This window comes from Girardinichthys multiradiatus, chromosome 6 (genome assembly GCF_021462225.1).
Source record: "Girardinichthys multiradiatus isolate DD_20200921_A chromosome 6, DD_fGirMul_XY1, whole genome shotgun sequence".
Classification (NCBI taxonomy): domain Eukaryota; kingdom Metazoa; phylum Chordata; class Actinopteri; order Cyprinodontiformes; family Goodeidae; genus Girardinichthys; species Girardinichthys multiradiatus.
In genome coordinates, this window is record NC_061799.1 from 3035522 (window position 1) to 3058441 (window position 22920).

Sequence of the window (22920 nt, forward strand, 5' to 3'; positions counted from 1 at the left end):
CCAAACGGCAGTACAGACTACCCACCCTTTTTGGAGTCCTTGGAGGGGGTGTTGGAGAGCGTCCCTCCGGGGGACTCCCTCGTTCTGCTGGGGGACTTCAACGCTCACGTTGGCAATGACAGTGAGACCTTCAGGGGTGTGATTGGGAGGAATGGCCCTACCGTTCTGAACCTAGTGGTTGTCATGGATTGTCCATAACTAACACCATGTTCAAGCATAAGGGTGTCCATATGTGCTCTTAGCACCAGGACACCCTAGCCGCAGTTCGATGATCGACTTTGTTATCATGTCATCTGATCTGCGGCCGCATGTCTGGGACACTCTGGTGAAGAGTGGAGCGGAGCTTTCCACTGACCACTACCTGGTGGTGAGCTGGCTACGATGGTGGGGGAGGATGCCGGTTAGACCGGGCAGACCCAAACAAACCTTGAGGGTTTGCTGGGAATGCCTGGCAGAGTCTCCCATGAGGCGCAGCTTCACTTCCACCTCTGGGAAAGCTTCAAACAGGTTCCGGGGGAGTTATGGATTGGGTCAGCTGGTCTCTCAATGCAAGTGATCAAATTTTCTCGACGAGAAGACAGGGTGGAGGAGAACCCTCTAGTCCGGACGGGACGTTTTTCTCCGGATACACAATGGACTCCTGGCAGAAGTGGAGGGTTGTGTGTTTGTCAATAATGTCAGTCGAGGATGTGGAAGATATGTATAGAATTGGATGTTTGATATCAGGATTTCTGCTTTTTGGAGTCAGCGGTTACCTGGCATATTGAGAAATTCGGAGAATGTCAGCAGCTATTCTGGCAATTGTGAGGCTGCCTGGCATGTGTGATGGGATCTTCAGGGTGATCAGCACTCAGACTGAGATGTTACGTGAGCTGAATCGCAGACTGGATGTGAACCTTACACAGGATCGCAGGCAGGTTGCGGTTCCTGGACTCAGGGGTGAAGTGGGATGAATCTTGGAGAAAGTTGTTCGCTCGGATCTGGCAAAAGACCAGGAATTTGACTGTTTGGATTTGCCTTTGAGAAGCACCAGCGAGACTCTCAAGGCTGAAAATTAAGTCAGCCTAACCCAAATAATTATTGTTTTTCTGAATCTGGCTCCCCTGCACGGCCTTGATGGCTGGCTATCTTCAACTTCTCCTGGAAGTTATGTAAAAAAATTTGAATTTCCTGCAAAAATGTAGTGTGAATGCTGTAGCTGATTTTTTTAGCTGAAAGCTGGCAGAACAAGCTTGACAACAAAGTCGACCGCACAAAATTTGCTGGAATGTAATGAATTAGCAAAAAATAGAAATGCTTAACTCCTCTGCTGAAAGATAGCAAAAAATGGCAAAGGTTGACAGCAGAATATCGGCTGACTGTATTATAACAGCAGTGTATAAGGTAAAGTGAGATAATGTTAATTTAGCCTTTTAAGTGAATTTTAGCCTAAATGCTTACTACATGTTTGCTAACACTAGCATGTTGTCTAACATTAACTTAGCCTAGTCTTAGTCTATAATGCTTACAACAGCCTATATGCAAAAGTCTATGAAATGCCCTTTGAGATTAATCACTGTGTTCTAGGTGTTGAAACAGTAGTACAAGCTGTTTAAGTACCCAACACAAAATGGCCACCATGTAGTTGCCTTGAAGACTGCTATGTCAAAAGGTTAGGGGTAGGGTCAGGTTTAGGCCATAGAAATAAATGAAATTGAATGTGAGTCAATGCAAAGTGCTCCAAAAGATAGTAAAACACGGACCTGTGTGTGTGTGTGTGTGTGTGTGTGAGTGTGTGTGTGTGTGTGTGTGTGTGTGTGTGTCCGAGGGGGAGACAGGGAGAGGCACAAGGAAATAGAAAATAACAGAGAGACATATGGTGTGGAAGATACGCAGAGATATAAAGGAAGCAGTGAGGAATGATTTAGCCAATCAGCAACAACTGTCAGTGTAATCCGATACCTGCAGTTTTTCACTAAAGCAGCACATCTCTACCGTCTCATCTGTCTCATCTCCATTTTAACATGGTGGCGCATACTCCCGAACTACTTCCCATAACCCGGAAACCGTAAGGGCTATCAGCATCATTCTTGGACCGATTTTATCAGAACTGACAGGGGAATGATAATGTCAATCTTTTTTTTGTTGATAATATAGTATTAAATGCATAACACTAGGTAAAGTACTCGTACTCGTCGTCTTCCGCTTCCATCTGTCGATCTCCTGCTTCTTTCTTCCCTCACCCGTGAACAAGACCCCAAGATGCTTGAACTCCTCCACTTGAGGTAGGAACTCCCCTCCAACCTGGAGAGGACAAGCCACCCTTTTCCTGTCGAGAACCATGGCCTCGGACTTGGAGGAGCTGACCTACATCCCAGCTGCTTCACACTCGCCCCAGCGCATGCTGTAGGTCTTGGCTAGTGGGGGTCAGCAGGACCAAATCATCGGCAAAAAGAAGAGACATCCACTGATCCCCAAACCAGAACCCTCCGGCCCTTGGCTGCGCCTAGAAATCCTGTTCATAAAAGTTATGAACCCTCGAAACCCTGCCACCGTGGAGCTTTTTAACCACCTCAGTGACTTCGGCCTGGGTGATGAAAGAGTCCAACCCCAAGTTCCCAGCCTCTGTTTCCACCAGGGAATGCGTGACGGCAGGATTGAGGAGATCCCCGAAGTACTCCTTTCACCGCCTGATAATTTTCCCAGTCGAGATCAGCAGCTCCCCACCCCCACTGTAAACAGTGTTGGCGAAACACTGATTCCCCCTCCGGAGGCGCCGGATGGTTTTCCAGAATCGTTTCGAGGCCAACTGGTAGTCCTACTCCATGGCCTCACCGAACTCCTCCCAGGCCCGAGTCTTTGTCTCTCCCACAGCCCGGGCACGCTTGACCTCACGGTAGCCGTCAGCCGCCTCAGGAGTCCCTTAAGCCTACCACAGCTGATAGGACTTCTTCTTCAGCTTGACAGCATTGACTGCCGGTGTCCACCAACGGGTTCGGGGATTGCCACCACGACATGCACCGCAGACCTTACGGCCACAGCTACGGGCAGCAGCACTGACAATAGACGCGGAGAACATGGTCCACTTGGACTGTGTCTCCAACCTCCCACGGAATCTGGTCAAAACTCTCCCAGAGGTGGGAGTTGAATACATCCCTGGCCGAGGGCTCCGCCAGACGTTTCCAGCAGACCCTCACTATGCGTCTGTCCGGCTGTCACCGGTCTGTCCGGCTTTCTCCTCTTCCAGCGGATCCAACTCACCATCAGGCGGTGATCAGTGGACAGCTCAGCCCCTCTCTTCACCCGAGTGTCCAAAACATGCGGCCTAAGGTCTGTCGATCATCAACCTCCTGCCTAGGGTGTCCTGGTGCAAAGTGTACTGATGAACACCCTTATGCTTGAACATGGTGTTCATTATGGACAATCCGTGACTAGCACAAAAGTCAAATATTGAAACACCACTTGGATTCAGATTACGGAGGCCATTCCTCCCGAGCATGCCTCTCCAGGTGTCATTGTTGTTTCCCACGTGGGCTCTTGAACAACTTCCTCTGACTCAGAAACTATCAGAGCTATCGATTGGATTCCTGCAGCATATGAATCAGCAAGCCTGGCTGAAAAATAATGGACCTTTTCAAGTTGCTACAAAAATCTGTCTAGGAAGTGTGACCCGGTAAATAATTGGATCATTGTAAATATTTTTAACCTGAGTGAAGGCGGATTTTTTACTCTGAAATAAACCTACCTCACGAAAGAACGGTAAAAGGTATACAAAACATTTTTGCACCATATGTATCAGCAGGCATTGGTGAACAATCCTGGAGATTTTTGTGTGTACAATAATTCATCAAGGAGATGTGAGTGTAAAAAAGTCGATAATTTAGAATTTTTAAAATTTTAAGCTTTTTTAGGAAGGACAGATTTGGCACTCTGAAACAAACCTATTTTATGACCAAACGGTAAAAGGTATCAAAATAATTCCTTCACTGTGAGTACCAGCAAGCTCTGAAGTTTAATCGTTGCAAACCTCGTGTCTCTAGCTCAAACAGTTTAGGAGAGGTGATAATTTGAAAACATGTGACTTTAGAGATTTTCTGCTCTGATTTTTTCTCAAAGTCCTACATGGTGTGTTGACTTTGTAATGCTTTGGGGCGTGTTGGATTACATTATAAAATTGAAAACTTCAAAAATCTTGTGTAACATTTGAATTGCAGTTGTAGAAGAACCATAACAGATATCAAAAAGATGAATTATTTCAAGATAGCTTAATGGCTTGTGAACATTTTAAATGTTGAATGGTGTTTCTAGCTGAAAGTATGTAGAAGTAGTAAGCTGTAAAAGAGCATAAAGTTTTCCATTCATTTCAATGGGATAAAAATCTGCATAAAAAGCTTAATATTCAAAACAAAAGTATAATAGCTGAAGTTACAAAAGGTCATAGCATAATTCTCCAGAACAAGTTGAACGTTTTGATACCAGAATTGTTGAAATCGGTTGAAGTATGCGGCACTAGTTAAACGCACAAAAACGCACAAAACATGGAATAATAAAGAAAAACAGAAAAAACAACCGGTGAGAATGCATTAACGCATTCTCACTAATAAAGAGAAACATGAACACTATAATGTGAATGCTTTACAGCTTCACACAAAGATAAACAGGAACACTGTTATGTGAATGCTTTACAATATTCACACAATCATATCGAGCTTCAACAGTCTTCCTCAGACAAACAAGCTCTAATCTTATTTTATTGTGTTTAACTTTACAAATTTTTTTTTTCCGTTAGGTAAATGATTTTTTTTTCTTCATTCATTCATTCGTTTGTTTTTTTTGCATTTTATTGTAAACTTTCTGATTTGTTAATCAGCTGGACTGATTACATTTCTTATTAGTTAGTTTACAAATATATTCATGATTTTGCTCATTTTATCTATCTGTCACACCTTCACCCTTTATTCAACCATACCTTGTCAAACCTTATCTATCCATGCTTGTGTGCGTCCATCCATCCATCCATCCATCCATCCATCCATGGCTCTTTGTTCCAGTTTTTTAGATGAATTTCCCCCTCCCTCCAGTTTCCCCTTTCCCTGTCTTCAGTGCCACATCGTCAGAATGCCATGGCGCAGCGCTGGGAGGCCTCACTTTTAGCCAATCAAAAGAAGGAGTAAGTAGGAAGAGTTTTTATATGTCCCGCCTTTTAAAGCCAAAATGGAATCCTGCTCTGATTTTGTCAACCAGCAGCAAATGTTAGTGTCAATATATTAGCTACATGTTAAAACCTAATATGAATGAAATGTCTATTTGTTACTAAATGCCATAAGGGCAAAGCAATGGATGGTGGCTTTCTGTTAGCTTGATTTAAAAGACAATGGCTATTTACCTGTGTTTGCTTTCCAGAAAGTCTGTGTAGCAGGAAAATACTTATAACGTCATGTAATGCTGGATGATGTGTACAAGTCTGACACACTGTAATATTGCTTTATTGTCATATTTAACATCCATTCCCAACAGGATATCAACAGAGCCGGCCCAAGGTTATATAAGACCACATTTAATTTGGGGGCCTTCCAGTTACCATCACTCACCACAGCTTATTATGTGTTCTACATTCCATGCTTGAACATTTATACATAGTATTTATTTTTTCAATTTGGTATAGCCCTGAAAATTAATGGAAACATGTACCACAATAAGGAAAACTGTGCAAAACTGCTGCAATTGTTTGCATGTTTTAAAATGTTTTGTCAAAACAAAATAAAATATTTAAAATAAACATTACAAGAACTCTCAAATTAGAACAAGACTGTAGGTTGAAAACATTTTTAAAAACTGAATTTTGTGGTTCATTTACTTTTTTGTTGTACATTTACACTTGTAAAAAATGACAAATCAAGATAATAAAAAAAAGGCTTCCTGGTTGCATTCTTTGTCTAATACACCCTGACAGTCAAATTATTAAAAACAGTTTCCAGTTTTTCATAGAAATTGGACCTTGCTGCAGGCTAATGAAGCTTGTGCCTTCATATTAAAGTAGTTGATTTTTTTAAATAGGTAATGTTTTCCAATTCCTAACAGACAATTTGGTTGATAAAAAAAAACCACACATCTCATCTTAAAGTAAATCAAACACAGTTTGGTCAGACCAAAGCCTCTGCTTAGGGAGATATTAATGAGCACAGACATTATTTAAAGAGTGCTCTTTCTAGCCACATTATTTTTTTTAAGAAATTGAATAAGTTATCAGCTTTTCTTAGGGGGATCTGCCTAGATTGGGGGAACCAGGCAGGTGCTTAATTTGCTTATGCCTTGGCCCGGCTCTGTATTTTACTATTTACTGTATATTGGTTGTAAACTTGTATTCCTAACTTCTTCTGCATTATGTACACTTGTGGGTTTCTTCTCTTTAATAGCTACCAACCATTTATTAGACTGTGTTTCGGTTATATATTGAACACAATTTTCTGTTATGCAGTGGTTTTCAAATGTCGGCTTAGTAGTCACAGTTTTGATTTTAAGTTAATTTTCTGTTTACCAGAACCATAGTTATGCGGGGATTTGATTTGCAGAAAGAGACTAGCATATTATATTATTTTACATTTTTTTAATTGTATTTTAAGTATCAGACTTTGAAATTTAATATCGTTATGAAATATTAATATCCCAGAACCACTGATCAACAGAGTTTGTTCCAGGTTTTTTCCTATTGTTCGTTGAATAAAACTGGTTGCTGAAGCATTTCATCTATAGTTGCTCAGACACCACTTTCCATAGTTCTAATCAACAACACATCCAGATTTAAGGACTGTTTTTGTGTGCTTCCTGAAACAAATGACAATGTTTTTTATTAGCATAATCACAAAATGATCAGGTGTAAACTAACAAGGTTTTTTAAATTATTGCCTAAACTGCTAGTTCAGCCTAAGCTTGCTAGTGCCACACACAGACATATTAAAGATGGTAAAAAACTGATTCTATTGAGAAATTTGGTCTTTCAGCATGATAATTGTTAAGGCAAAAAAGAAAAACAATCAAAGAGATGTTTGAAAAATGTGGGAAGACATTGTGACCTATCTGAACACTTTTGCTTTTAAACTGTTAACATGATGCTGTGTTCCTATAAAAGAGATTTAATGTATTTTTGATGCATATATTTGTTAATGCCTATGAATCCTTCAATGCATTTCAGTTGAAAAAGACTTATTATAAGCCAATCAGTGAGGTTTGACAATGTTAGGTCTGGTATGTTTATTATGAGAATTTATTGTACAATGTGTGCTAGTGCTCATCTGGTCCCCATCTTACTCTAGTTTGCTTTCTGAATCTCCAAAACGAGAGTACCCACACAAGTTTTTCTAAGAGTTAAAGGTGAAACTACATAAAATGTGAAACAGAATATCATCTGCCAGAATGTAATGAGATATAGTAATGGAATGCTCAGTGCAGCTGTTTCAGTTTAGCATTCATGATCTTACTCAGCTAAAAGATCTGTTACTGTACAAATGTTGAACTGAAGATCAACTACATTATTCAACCTGCATGTGAATTTTCACCTTGGATATTTAGAGGCACAATTTAATAATCTAACAAATAAATATAATCATATTATTGATGTGCATTTTAGATAAAGTTAGGGCTGCTGATGGTATCCTGAACCTCGCTATAATGTTGACAGAAGCAAGATGTAAAAAAACAAAACTTAAACCACATGATTAATGCTATTGATTGTGTGTTTATTGGTTATGTTTTCAAATACAAAATATGAAGACGTGCTGTTTTGGACCAAAGTAAAGAAAATTAAAAAACAGTGATTCACAGATGGGTTATTGATCACAACACTGATAAAATCTGGCAGGTAATCAAAGGCTAACCAACCAAAATATTGCACAAGTACAAATAGCCAAATACAGGAACAAAAGAAAGAAAAAGCAGAACAAAACCTACTGACTTGGCATTTAAATATACTCGTAATCGTACCCGTCTTCTGGCTTATCCAGGACCGGTTATCTCAAGATATATACCACAAAATCATTTTTGTCAATGTAATTTAATAGACTCAATAGTTTTGCATTATAGAATACAGCTGCTATCAAAAGCAATTATACCTACGTGAGGTTTCCACCTTTTGTCATGTAGACGTAACAGCAAACGTGGTCAGATTAGACCAAAAACAATATTTTTTGGCTAACATGCAATGTGCTATGTGTGGTGGAAAACCAACACTGCGCATCACCATGGATACACTATCCATGGAAAAATAATGGTGGCAGCATTATTAAGAGGCTTTTTCTTCACTTAAATACTAGGTTAAACCTAAAAGAAACCTTGTTGTAGGGTGCAAAACACTTGAGACGGGCCTGGAGATTGACCTTCTAGCAGGACAACCCTAAACATACAGTCAGAACTACAATGGAATGGTTTAGATCAAAGCATATTTATGTGTATTAACACATGGATCAGTCAAAATTCAGATCTAAATCCAAATGTAATTATGCAGCAAGACATGAAAATAATGTTCCCATATGGTTTCCTTTCAATCTGACTGACCTCCAGATACTTTGCAAAGAAGAATAGAGAAATACCGGAAATAACGTGGAGCTCTAAATGCAACAACAGGTGGTTCTACCTAGTTTTGACTGAGGTTGGCTGAATGCAAATATACACCACGTTTGTTACATTATTATTTAAAAAAATTAAACCTATGTCTAATATTTTCCTTCCTCTTTTCATCAATATGTACTACTTTGATTTTGTCTCACATAAAATCCCAGTAAAACATATTAAAGTTTATGTATGTTACATGACAAAATGAGAATGAGCGTTCAGTGTGTATGAAAGGCGCTGTCTCTTTCACTGTTTATTTTTTATTCATTTAAGTTGTTTTGGGGTTGTTACATGAGACAAACAACTACTCGAGTCTAGCAAACCACTATTCAGAACAGCGTTATGAGAAATAACTTTTTTCCCATCTAAAGTACTCAAATGTTGCATTGCATTTAGATTAAGTGTTATGTGGATTTTATTATCCTATCACATCTGTGACAGATTTTTTTCTGAGGTGCAAAATGTCCTTGTTGCAACTTAGTCTGGGCTATTCAACACTGACTGTGCTGCAGAAGCACCAATGTTTTTTTTTTTTACCCTGTTTCACTTGAAGGAAAAAAATTGCTCCTTTGGTGACCCTGTTATCCATTTTTTAAATGGCTTCTGCTTCTCAAAACAAAGAGCACTGATGGTTTATTTTACAACCCTAATAGGAACCATGCAGACGTGTGTGTTGACGTAAAGCCAGATATACCACATCAGCTGGACTTTAAGATGCAGTATATTTGCACACAGCCCAGCAACTAGTTGGCAATAATTTGGTTTGGAGCCATAATTGTGGCGCTCTAGAGATTCTGAAACACTTATCCGACAGGTTAGACTTTGAGTGACCAGGAGGGAAAAGTCTGGATTTCTCCTTCTAAGCTTTAAAATGTAGCCTTTAATCTTGAGATGCACTGAATGCTCTGTTCCTTTTTTATTAAACACAATGCAGGCAGGTGTAAAGTAAAGCAAGTCCTTATTTTACTATCTTATAAATTAAACGCTACTCTACACTGACTAATGCCATATTATTTCACGGCAATGGGCAAATTATAAGCACATTTATACCTGGTAGACCTTAGTTTCACTATAATTTTTTATGCCAGTTTGTGACTATTTAGGATACATTTCTTTTGTTATGGAATTCCTTTATCAGATTTTGTTGTTTGGAGAAGAGGAAACCATGCCACATCTGACTGATTGTGAAAGGTCACTGTTTGGATCTTTATTGTGGTCACCAATCTTTCCCTAACTAATGTTATTCACCATGTTTATTGGAATGATTTACCTTGCGTTTCTGTTATTTATTATTGCCAAATAAAATGTCTGTCTGGTGATAACATGTTCAATAAAGTGTGTGACACCTGATAGTTGCTGTGTTTGTATATCTTCTGAATGCCAGAAAAGAAGCCAGTGGGAAATTTATTTTTGTTTCTTGTAGACATTTCACCTCTGATCCAAAAGACTTTTTCAGTTCTGATGTGTGCAGGGATTTCTAAGCTTAAGACAATCACTAATTGGACCGTTCATATAGTCAGATTTAAATCAAATAGCATTCAGTCCAATTCGATCCTAATTTTAATATAGTATAATTAAATTCAATCATTTAATGGAAATTATTGTAATAACTCTGATAATGTTTATATGTCAACAAGTATAAATTAAAAAGTATAAGACCTACAATTAAGAGTTGTTAAACTACATACCTAACTTTGTACTGTTTATATTCTGTGTTCCCAGTGCTTACAACAACAGTCGTTTGGATGTGTTATGAACCATTTACGAACAGTTCTGAAAAGGCCTATAAGCATGGGTGTAAAATGTTGTGATTGACATTACAAAGTCTGTCCTCTGAGGTTATTAACATCCTTAAGTACTACTGTCTTTGTGCCATACTTGGATCTGAATCCTAACCAAAGTTTCTTTTAAGATATTCTTATTTTAATTAACACTATTCAACAAATAATTTATCCAAAAATCCAGTACCAAAATGGTAGAAAGATACACAGATGCAGCTGTATGTCCTGAGCCATCAAGGACATGGTCATTCTGTTTAATAAGGACTTAACTATAAATGGTGTTCCATACCCTCTTTCGGGTGAGGCAAAGACCTCATTGTTTTAAGAAGCATAACAGTTGCTCTGGATCAAAGACAATGTATTTTAGACAACATTCTAACATTGTTCAGAACTATGCCAAGAGCATAAGGATGAAATCCTGTACTGATTCATTGATAAGAGTCCTGGGATAATTTGTAACTTTCGATCTGTTTTAAGAAATGCAAAGAAAAGCAATAAATGAGTTTCACCATGAAATGTTGTACAGTACAGGGCTCCTACATAAAGAACATATGTGATATAAAAATGTAAACTAAAGAGAGGCTTTAAACCCCCAGAATGGCATTAAAATGCTACATTTCTATTCAATAACGAGCTAATGTTCATATTGTATTGTGTTCATTCCAAAATGGTCATTTGCGCACACACAAGGGGCGAACAGAAGTTAGCGGTGAAACCTGACTGCTCACTAAGAATGTGCTAATTGTAAGCTAGAGTTAGTCATAGATGCACCAGGTGCAGGTTCTTAACTAATGAGCCTCATCAGACTGGTCATGGTGAGGAACAGAGAGTGTATTTCACCTAAGCTACAATTTCAGAAAAGCCGATAGTTTTCACACCCTTTTCTCTACAGAAAGTGTCTAACATAAATACTGGCTTTACCTACCTAGTAAATAACAAATGACTGTGTTTTTAGATTTGGCAGACCACATGAAAATACTTTGTTCATAGATAGGATTATGGGCTGGAAATAAAACAGTGGAGGTTTATGAAAGAAGTAACATGCAGAGGCTGGGTGCAGAAACATTTTCTTATAAATAGCAAGAAATATGAAGATATCAGAGAAACCCCATTGGTAGCTTTTAGGGATAATCTTGGTATTGGGCCTGTGGGAGAAAGTCCAGGGCTGTTTCTTAATGAGAGTGTGACCCTGCACACAGGTGAGCAGTGACTAGTTCTAGGGGTCTTAGCTTAGCTCTGAATGTAGGAGAAGTATTTACTGTTGTTATTGCAGTAACTGCAGATCTGAGTTGCATCCTCCAAAGAAACAGCCTGGCCATATTTTATCCAGCTCCTCTCCAGGATTCAAAATGTCTCTCTCATCATTTATGAAAACACACTGTGAAAATATGTTCTCTGCAGCAGTTGAGCATAAAGGTGAAAATTAAAAACTCTAACTATGGGTAATTTTAAAAAATAATACAAAAAATGCAAAAAGAAGGAAGGTATAGATTTTTAACACTTCCAATAACTTGTTTCTCTTCCTCTGGGAAGTCAGACGTTCTTGTAATGTTTTAAGCAGAGGCTTTCTCTGGAGACCAGAGTTTTCTCTGGACTTTGGAAGGATTTTCACCTTTTTCTTTAATGGGTGAAAATAATATTTTAATTTTACTGAAAATATTACAACAAAAGCCTGTCTCCTTAAGAAATAAATTACAACAATAGGTGTGGCTGTTTAAGCCTTTGCAAAGAAGTGTATAATCCAAACAACATGAAGTGGAGAAGCAGTTGAGCTGATATGAAAACAAAAAATTCAAACATTTACAGAAACAATTTTTGAATTTCAAATTGTTAGTGAGCTCTCAGCATAAAGAAAATACATGAAAAATTGTTTTGTAGGATGTTATCATGGGGCTGCATTGTTGCCTTGCAGCAAGAAGGTCCTAGGTTCAAATCCTGACCTGAGATCTTACTTCACAGAGTTTGTATCTTCTGCACGTGCATGTGTGGGTTCTCTTTGGGTACTCTGGCTTCCTCCTACTGTCTGCAACAGAGAAAAGCTCTGGAGGCAGCCCTCGTCAGTGCTGACTAGAAGTCTGAGTCAAGGGGTGTCTAGAGGGTGGGCAAAGCATTTTCAGGGGGGCCCATACACTAATGAATATTCTGTTTATCTAACCTGGTACCTAAAGAACATGACCTATTGTGATTGTCATATCATTCTCTGTTACTATGCAAAAGATAAAGTAAAAGACAACCAGCTGACACGTCAAGATTGTGTTAGGCAGAATCTTAAACTCAAGGCCCCCAATTTTGAGCTTTAAACTGAACCAGTGAAAATCTAAAGTAGACTGAATGATGTAGTGTTTTGGATCCACCCAAACCACATGGAGAACAATAAGGACTGTACTGCACACAGAGAACAGAAGAGACCAATAAAGAACTTTGAATTACAGAATCCACAATATTAGCCCATTTTATTCTACTCCCAGGAAGGAGGAATTCCACAGTTAGAATCCTTGAGACATCATAGAGCTACAAACCTCAATGGGCAGCAGCATTTTATTCCTTGCCCGCAGCTCTCCACAGGCTGCATTAGGGAGAATAAGCATGCGAACGTCTTGATCTCGCTGGCCGAGTAAAAGACTACATCTTCAAATAAACCTATGATCCAAAGTAAAGTACAATCTGTTGTCTGTGTATCCAGTGACTGTACCATTGCCAAACATAAGACTAGCTGCCTTAAGCTGGCTGTCGGAGCTTTTGCAGAAAATAATGGGCCAGTTCTCTTTGCTATATATACAGTGGAGAGAACAAGTACTTGATACACTGCCAATTCTGCAGGTTTTCCTACTTGCAAAGCATGTAGAAGTTCTTTCATTTTTATCATAGGTACTCTTCAACTGTGAATGACTGAACAAAAATCCAGAAAATCACATTGTGTGATTTTTAAGTAATTACTTTGCATTTTATTGCATGGAATAAGTATTTGATACATCAGAAAAACCAAACTTAATATTTGGTACAGAAACCTTTGTTCACAATTACAGATATAAGACATTTTCTGTAGTTCTTGACGAGGTTTGCAGACACTGCAGCAGGGATTTTGGCCCACTCCTCCATATAGATCTTCTCCAGATCCTTCAGGTTTCAAGCTGTCGCCTGGCAATACAGACTTTCAGCTCCCTCCAAAGATTTTTGATTCGGTTCAGGTCTGGGGACTGGCTAGGCCACTCTAGGACCCTGAGATGCTTCTTATGGAAGCACTCCTTAGTTCCCCTGGCTGTGTGCTTCGGGTCGTTGTCATGCTGGAAGACCCAGCCACGACCCATCTTCAAAGCCCTTACTGAGGGAAGAAGGTTGTTGGCTAAGATTTCCCGATACATGGCCCCATCCATCCTCCCCTCAGTACGGTGCAGTCGTCCTGTCCCCTTTGCAGAAAAGCATCACAAGGAATGATGTTTCCACCTTCGTGCTTCAGGGTAGGGGTGATATTGTTGGGTTTGTACTCATCCTTCTTCTTCCTTCAAACACAGCGGGTGGAGTTTAGACCAGAAAGTTTTATTTTTGTCTCATCAGACCACTTGACCATCTCACATTCCTCCACTTAATCATCCAGATTGTCATTTGCAAACTTCAGACAGGCCTGAACATGCCTGGCTTGAACAAGGGAACCTTGCATGTGCTGCAGAATTTTAATCCATGGCGTGTTACTAATGGTCTTTTTTGAGAGTGTGGTCCCAGCCATCTTCAGGTCATTGATTAGGTCCTGCTGTTTAGTTCTGGGCTGATCCCTCACCTTCCTCATGATCTCATGCTATTTTCCTGTAGCCCATCCCAGCCTTGTGCAGGTCTTACAATTTTATCTCCGATGTCCTTAGCTCTCTGGTCTTGGCCATTTTGGAGAGGTTGGAGTTTGATTGAGTGTGTGGACAGGTGTCTTTTATACAGATAACGAGTTCAAACAGGTGCAGTTAATACAGGTAATGAGTGGAGAACAGGAGGTCTTCTTAAAGAACTAACAGGCCTGTGAGAGCCGGAATTCTTATTGGTCGATCAAATGAAATAAAATGTCATGCAATAAAATGCAAATTAAACACTTAAAAATCACACAATGAGATTTTTGGGATTTTTGTTATAGATTCCATCACTCACAGTTGAAGAGTACCTATGAAAAAAATTTAAGATTTCTACATGCTTCGCAAGTGGGAAAACCTGCAAAATCAGCAACGTATCAAATGAGGTTTTGACGAAAATTCAATCCGGAAGACTCCCTCCTACCTCAGCCAGTCCAATGGCTCCTCCATGCGTCTCCGCCCATCCAATCCGTGTCAAGTCCGCACCTTCTCTTCAGCCAATCATCTCCAAAGCTTCGCTTTAAAGATCCTCATCGGCAAGATTCTCTTGCTCTTCCGCTGAGCTTTGACACACCTCCTCCCCATCTCCTCCTTCTGGACTCACAACAACCCGATCCTTCAGGCCTCCACTCCACCACCAGTCGGATCCTGGGGGGGAATACATACCGGTCGGTCTAATTTAATCCTAAAAATACTCATTCAAGTCCTCATCATTCGCAGTGTTCAGGTCTTCCCCCAGGATCTGAGCGCCAAAGAAATGTATATAAAAATAAACTTCTAATAGCCTTTCTTTGTGTTTTCCATTTGTGAGTCTTATAGGATTGAAATACTTGTTCTCCCCACTGTATATGCTTTCAGTAGGTAAAAATATCAGGCAGCATGGGATACATTTCCACTGTTATGCTGATGATATTCAGTTTTATCTATCCATAAATCCTGAAGAGCCCAACTAGTTAGACTACAAGCATGTCTTGAACACAACAAACACAAAAAACTTGGATAACTTTAAAATTTCTGCTTCTACATTTAGAGAAGACAGAACTTGTCATCTTTGGACCGGAGTCTTTGAAAAAGAAACTGTCATTCAATTAATGTAGATGGCATTAAATTGACCTCTTTGGTTTTTTCTCTACATGAAAGCTACATCTGACCTGGCTCTGTTTTTAGCTGTTACACCTTCCTGGAGGGGGACATCGGCTGAGCTGCTGCTGCCAACAACTTAATGTTCTCTTTCTACAGAATATACACTTTGTCCTGTATGTTTGTGTTTAACCCTGTCTCTCTCTCAGACATAGCTATTTGCTGAGCTTTTACTGGGACTAACTGTATGTGCTCTCTTTCATACTTTAGAGGTGAAAACTGGCTCAGAGTTTATCCTCCTATCTGTTTTTGTCTCCCAGGTGAAGCCACTGAAGGAGCTACTACTGCCACTAACTTTTTACTTCTCTTACAAATAGAAAGTATTTTTAATATAAACAAAGATGTGGCGCATTAAAAAAATTACAGTAAAGACAAGCATAAGGTCCATACATAACACTGTTTTAGCAACTGTTCGGTTTTTGTTTCTGTTCATTTTTCTTTGGAGTTGAAAAATAGGCTGACTCCAAATTCGAAGGCTGTATCCTTCGAAGTCCGCATTTGTAGGTTGATTATGTCATAGTGAGGCATCGAAGGCTGTCCAGATTTGAAGGCTCCTCCAAATGCGGCCGACAAATGTGCCTTTTTTCCCAGATTTGAAGGATGGGTCTGGAGTATCCTTCGTAGCCCCCCCAATCCCAAGATTCATTGCGAGCTGAAGCAGATTATTTAAATAGAAGTAGCAATGGTAAAGGAGAGCTGTGAATAAAGTGGGATATATTTTGCTTTCTGTGAAACAAAATTAACTTTTACAATGTTTTTAGGAGAGAACATAGCTGTGTAAACCTGAAATTTATGCACGGTTTCTAATTATTTTGCTCAATTGCTAAAGTCCTCTGACATATTCAGAGATGTCTGCTCCTGCAGATATAATTCAGTCAGATATCTAAGGTCAATGTTTGGTTTGTTTATTATTATTATGCTCTACAAATACATTTATTTAAACCTTGTTAAATAAACTTTGTTTCAGCTGTAAATTAAACAAACTGTATTTGTATGATTTACGTGCAGAGCTACAGACAACAAAACATTACAGAAAACAACCTTATGAGCCATCAGTAATATGTACAGGGCTAAATAAAAACCCTGTGTAGTCAGATACAGCGGGCTCCATAATTTGAATGGTTTTACAGCTCTGTGCTTAAAGCTGTCACTCTAGGCAACGGATGTTATACTGAGGTAAGGGTGGGAACAGCTAATGAAGGCTAGACTGTCCAAATTCACAGCCGATAACTTCCAACCTTTGCAGTTTTTGCGGGCATCGAAGGACCCGGCCTACATAGACCGTTTCTTTGAAGGATGCAGTCCCTGAATTTGGACACAGCCATAGTCAGCAGAGTAGGTTGCTACGGGTTCTGACTATTTTCTGTTCTAATTCTGAGTTTCAGTCTGGTTACACTGTTTGATAATGTTTGCTTGCATTATAATTAGCCACATTAACGGCTAATTCCTTTGCAACTAAATAGGGTAGTAACGGAGGGGGTGCGCTGGTCATTTCTTTGCCTCACTATTTCGTAGCCGATGGAGTAATCTGGTGAGGGATATTTTTTGTGATGATTTGTACCTGTAGTAGGACAGAGCGTTGCAGGTTCGGACTTTACAACTCTCAATAGGTGGACTTTCAAGATTTCCAAATATTTAGGTTTTGATTTTCTTTTGTCTTTGTGTTTTGTTTATTGGTCACATTAACTGGTGAATTGCCCTGTCAAATTTTGTTTAATATCGGTTTTTACTTGTGGATTTATCTTTCTCTTAGATCTGTGTTAGACTTTTCCCTTTGGTTTAATACTTTTTGTGTGTCTTAGTTCAGCTAAATTCATGGTAATTAGCCTACCTCCCTCAGTCTCCCTGGTTTTCTTGGCTAAGCTGCTCCCGTAACACACACCTGCATTATGTATTTAGTTAACTGGTTAACATTGTGCTTTGCTGATTTCTTCCGTTGCCTCCATTAACTAGATATTCAACAACGCTCTGTTTCTCTGCCTGTTTCTCCTCCACCGGTCCTATGTCCTGGTCCCTCCAAGTCAAAATTGTAAATCCTGTTTATTTAATTATTATCACTTCATCTCTCTGACCCTGGTTCTACCTGCATTTGGGTATTTCCAAAAACCAAACTTGACAGGAACACAGATTGACACATCTCTGGGGCTTATTTAAACAGATAATGTTAGCTTGTGTGATCCAGGACAGTTACTACTTCACTTGCAGATACAGGAGCTTTGCTGACCTTTTTACATGAGTTTCAGAAACATGAGTTACATGAGTTTCAGAAACATGAGTTTCTGTAGCACAGCTAGCATCTGGCATCTTTGTGCATTTGGGCTTTTCCTGTTCTTCTGCCTCAGAAGAATTGATGCTGTTTTGAAGGCAAAGGGTGGTCACACCAAATATTGATTTATTTAGATTTCTCTTTTGTTCATTCAGTGCCTTTTGTTGATTGATGAAAATAAATGATTAACACTTCCATTTTTGAAAGCATTCGTTTATAGCATTTTTTTATACCTGCCTAAAACGTTTGCACAGTACTGCATAGTGTTTTAATGTGCTTTATGATACATCAGAGATATAGCTGAGAAAGTCATTTACTAAGTTTGTGTTCATGTTGTGATTATTATTGTGAATATATTATTTAATATTAATATTTTAGCAACATTGACATCGATTGTCGATGCTGCTGCCCGTAGCTGCGGTGCCTGTCGCAGCGGCAATCCCAGAACCCAGTGGTGGACACCGGCAGTAAGGGATGCTGTCAAGCTGAAGGAGTCCTATCGGCTGTGGTTGGCTTGTGGGACTCCTGAGGCGGCTGACGGGTACCGTGAGGCCAAGCGTGCTGCAGCCCGGGCTGTGGCAGAGGCACAAACTCGGGCCTGGGAGGAGTTCGGTGAGGCCATGGAGAAGGACTACCGGTTGGCCTCGAAGCGATTCTGGCAAACCATCCGGCGCCTCAGGAGGGGGAAGCAGTGCTTCGTCAACACTGTTTATGATGGGGGTGGGAGGCTGCTGACCTCGACTGAGGACATTATCGGGCAGTGGAAGGAGTACTTCAATGATCTCCTCAATCCTGCCATCACGCATTCCCTGGTGGAAACAGAGGCTGGGAACTTGGGGATGGACTCTTTCATCACCCAGGCTGAAGTCACCGAGGTGGTTAAAAAGCTCCGCGGTGGCAAGGCTTTGGGGGTGGATGATATCCGCCCTGAGTACCTCAAATCTCTGGATGTTGTAGGGCTGTCATGGTTGACATGTCTCTTCAACATTGCGTGGCGGTCGGGGACAGTGCCTCTGGACTGGCAGACTGGGGTGGTGGTCCCCCTTCATAAGAAGGGTGACCGGAAGGTGTGTTCCAACTACAGGGGGATCACACTCCTCAGCCTCCCTGGCAAGGCCTACACTAGGCTATTGGAGAGGAGAGTCCGGCCAATGATTCAACCTCAGCTCCAGGAGGAGCAGTGTGGTTTTTGCCCCGGCCGTGGAACACTGGACCAGCTATATACCCTCTACTGGGTATTCAAGGGTTCATGGGAGTTTGCCCAACCAGTTCACATGTGTTTTGTGGACCTGGAGAAAGCATTCGACTCTGTCCCTCATGATGCCCTGTGGGGGCCTTTATTAGGGGCCATCCGATCCCTGTACGAGCGGAGCAGGAGTTTGGTCCACATCGCCGGCACTAAGTCGGACCTGTTCCCGGTGCATGTTGGACTCCGACAAGGCTGCCTTTTGTCACCGGTCCTGTTCATAACTTTTTTAGACAGGATTTCGTCTCTTCTTTTTGCAGATGTCGTGGTCTTGCTGGCCCCCTCTAGCCAAGACCTATACTATGCACTGTGGCGGTTCGCAGCCGAGTGTGAAGCGGCTGGGATGTAGATCAGCTCCTCCAAGTCCAGGGCCATGGTACTTAACTGGAAAACGGTGGCTTGTCCTCTTCATATTGAAGGGGAGTTCCTGCCTCAAGTGGAGGAGTTCAAGTATCTCGGGGTCTTGTTCACGAGTGAGGGAAGAATGGAGCAGGAGATGGACAGACGTATCGGTGCGGCTGCCACAGTAATGGGGGCACTGTGCTGGTCCATTGTGGTGAAGAGAGCTGAGCCGAAAAGCAAAGCTCTCGATTTACCGGTCGGTCTACGTTCCTACCCTCACCTATGGCAATGAACTTTGGGTCATGACCGAAAGAACGAGGTCCCGGATTCAACCGGCTGAAATGAGCTTCCTCCATTGGGTGGCCGGGCACTCCATTAGAGATATGGTGAGGAGCTCGGCCATCCGGGAGGAGTAGAGCCGCTGCTCCTCCACATCGAGAGGAGCCAGTTGAGCTGGCTCGGGCATCTATACCGGATGCCTCCTGGATGCCTTCCTCGGGAGGTGTTCCAGGTCCCACTGGGAGGAGGCCCAGGGGACGGCCCAGGACACGCTGGAGGGACTATGTCTCTCGGCTGGCCTGGGAATGCGTTTGGCTCCCCCCGGAGGAGCTGGAGGAGGTGTCTGGGGGAGAGGGACGTCTGGGCGTCTCTGCTGAGTCTGCTGCCCCCGCGACCCGGTCCCGGATAAGCGGAAGATGACGAGTACGAGTATTATTATTTAAATTTTTTATTAAATAATAATTTGGTCTGTTAACTGTTGTCCCGTGAATACCAGCCCAATAAGGCAGTGGCATTAGGACAATAGTGGAAGGGGTGAGCCAAGCTCTGACATTACTGAACAGCAAAGCTCTGCAAGCACAATGGAATAAATTTACACAATTTCTTAAAATACAAGAATGTATTAACAAAAATAGGGGAACTCAAAGTCAAACATATTTTAATCAACTCTTTACTATACTAGAACAATCCAGCTAAACTACTAAGCAGAATGAAAGAATAAAGAACAACTCTGTACAATATGAACAAGTGCATTAAAGGTGGTTAAAAACCATGACTAATAAAGTGATGCAGCATTACCATTCAATGTTATTTATGTTTGAGAACCAAGGAGTATCTTGAAGAATCTGTAAATTAAGTTAAGTTAGTCTTGGAACTAACTTAAGCAATAACCGGTATACCTTCAAACAACCATTCACAATGCAAGATCAGATAAAACATTATTTTGATAATATTTTAAAGAATGATTTGCTAAATAAAAACCAAACTTCTGGATGACTAATTCTCAATGGTGTTTAATTAGCTGGCTTTATTTATTAAAATAATATTTAACTAAATATCATTTTGAATATAAACCAAACCTTTCCGGATAAATGAGTCTCAATAGACTCCTAGGTCACGTGTTACCTTAGCCAATAGCTGTTGAAGCTAAGAAAAGAAGCTTATAGCTTGTTGTCATCCTTTTAAAATCAAACATGTACCTTTAAAATACCATCAATAAAAGGATTAAACTGCATAAGTGTGGACTGCGGGTTATGGCTGATCTGTTTTAAAACCACCCTTTAAATAAAGTTTGTCTTCTTTTTAAAAAAACAACACAGAACACATCATTAGCTGAGTGTTAGTCTGCTAGCACTTACTGTAGCTGAGTTTTCTAAACAAACAAAAACGAATGTCATTAAACAAACATTATGTAGATTATTTAACTGTAAGCTACTCTTCTCTGCGCAAACACTACCTCTTAGAAAAATCAGGCTGAGGAAAAGGTTTCCGGGCGACAACATGAATGTGTGGACTGAAAGGGACTAGTGTTGCAGCTACTCTCAGTAGCTGTAAGGGTTTGGCTTTTAGCGGGCCCTGCCGAACCATACAAAAAAAGGGAAGTTCAACTCCTTCAGTGGCTGCGGTGCGGTGGGGTAGCTCTCTCTACCTGGATGTACATGCTGAAAGGTGTGCAATGCGGTCCCGCATTAGAGAGGACACATATTGGAAACCTTACAGATCCGTAAATGGTTTAAGATGTTCTACTGGTCCAAAATGGCTTAAACTCTTGATGTCCCTGCATGGCCTTACGACATTACATGTGGTAATTTCCAGTATCAGGACTTGACTTACAAAAGATAAAAAAGCAACATCTGTTGAGGCAATTGATTTGCAGATTAGGCTTATACAGTCAAGTCTGTTAATAGCATAACCTCACCCTGAAATTAAAAGTGTTCACTTATTTCTTTTAAGGCCTCACCTCCAGCCCTGAACCATCCTCTACTTTTTCTGTTTGTGCTGCTGCAGTGCTACTCCTAAACATACAAAATAGCTTCAGAGATGCATGTCTAAGGTACCGCTCCTGAGCATAAATGTGACACATTTTAAGAATAAATGGGAGAAAAGAATCCACCTCTTATGGAGTAGCATTTCACCATATACAGTAAATGTGCAGAACACTTGTGAGGTGTTCTAGTGCTGCTCATAACCTCATATTCTAACCCAAACCTTTATAGTACTGTGGAAATAAAGAAATACTGATTAAAAAATTATCTTGTAGGCAGGTTGATCTTGTAAAAATACAAGATCAACCTGCCATCAGTCCTCATCTTTCTGGATCTATTCTATCAATAATGTGATTTTTAAACCTTACCTCCCACCCTGAAGCTGCCCCTGGCTCTAATAATATTTATATCACTAATCATTAACTACGGTGGCCCTGGAGCGCAAACCACATCAACAAGTTACTAAACACAGCTACAAATTAAAGCTGCAAGCAGCATTGAAGGCCCTCGCACCTTTCGTTGTCCGATGAGCTTACGCCTCCCTCCTACTTCCCTATGTCTAAAGGGATTGCTCAAACCAGCTCTCCATCCAACGGGTCCGGACTTCCCCAAACCGGAAAGGTCTTACTAAGCAGGTTTACTGAAAGTTCTGTTTAAGCTGGTGTCGGGAAATGACTCGCCTAGCCTCTGACAGCCTTCATACAAAAGTCTCGCCCTTCTTCAACTGGTGGTCTGGACAACTGAGTAGCCTATCGCAGTCATCCACACTTTCAACAGTCACTTTTTTTCATGGCTGCTCATTCCCTAATTTTACAACTGGCTCTTGGTATATGGGCTAGGTTAATTTTAGTGGGTCGGCACGAGGCGTGGCCACGTCTACACGCTTTCATGTATCAAAAAGCTTTTGATAACTTTTGATCCCCATTGCCTTAAGAGTATACTGAGTGATTTTCTCTAAGTCAAAAGCTGTAGGAGGAGTTTGCTCAGATATGCGGGCTAGAAAGGGCAAATCTGGGGTCAAAATGGCAAATTATATCCAAAATGGCCGACTTCTTGTGGGGTTTGGACCAATGCTCCAAGAGACTTTTTTGTAGGTCCTGAGAAGTTACATATGTGTACCAAATTTCAGATTCCTCGGTCAAAGCATGGCTTTGGGCTTATTTTCTTTTCTTTTATATGAGGCGGTGTGGACGAATTAGGCCACGCCCACCAAATATGTCACCAGATCTCCATTGGGGACTGGACTAGGATCAATCACGTTGAATTTGGTGCAGATCAGATGATGTATGTGGAAATTAAAGCCAAACGTATGGTCATGGCGTGACGTCCAACTTTGCCGCGCCACCACGGCAACAAAAAGTCACTGTGATTCAAACAAAGTTAGACCCACTAGTTATCGGTCACCTGACGCAGTTTCAAGTTGATTGAGTGTAGACAGCCAGATAGCAACCTTTCCCAGTAA

General features: G+C 40.8%; 1 protein-coding gene across 8 annotated transcripts in view; it reads left to right on the forward strand.

The window, feature by feature from the left end:
• LOC124869767 overlaps nt 1–22920 on the forward strand; it is a 93213-nt gene that overhangs the window by 62876 nt on the left and 7417 nt on the right. For 4 of the 8 annotated variants that reach the window (XM_047367875.1, XM_047367868.1, XM_047367869.1 and 1 more), the window contains exons 7-8: nt 5061–5149; nt 5497–7333. The exons of 1 other annotated variant lie outside the window; for it this stretch is intronic. In XM_047367875.1, the coding sequence (XP_047223831.1) occupies nt 5061–5149; nt 5497–5605 (198 nt within the window). In that variant the 3' untranslated portion in view covers nt 5606–7333. Of the gene's footprint in view, nt 1–5030; nt 7334–22920 lie in introns of those variants that run through there. 3 more of the 8 variants (XM_047367871.1, XM_047367874.1, XM_047367870.1) reach the window with 3 other exon arrangements.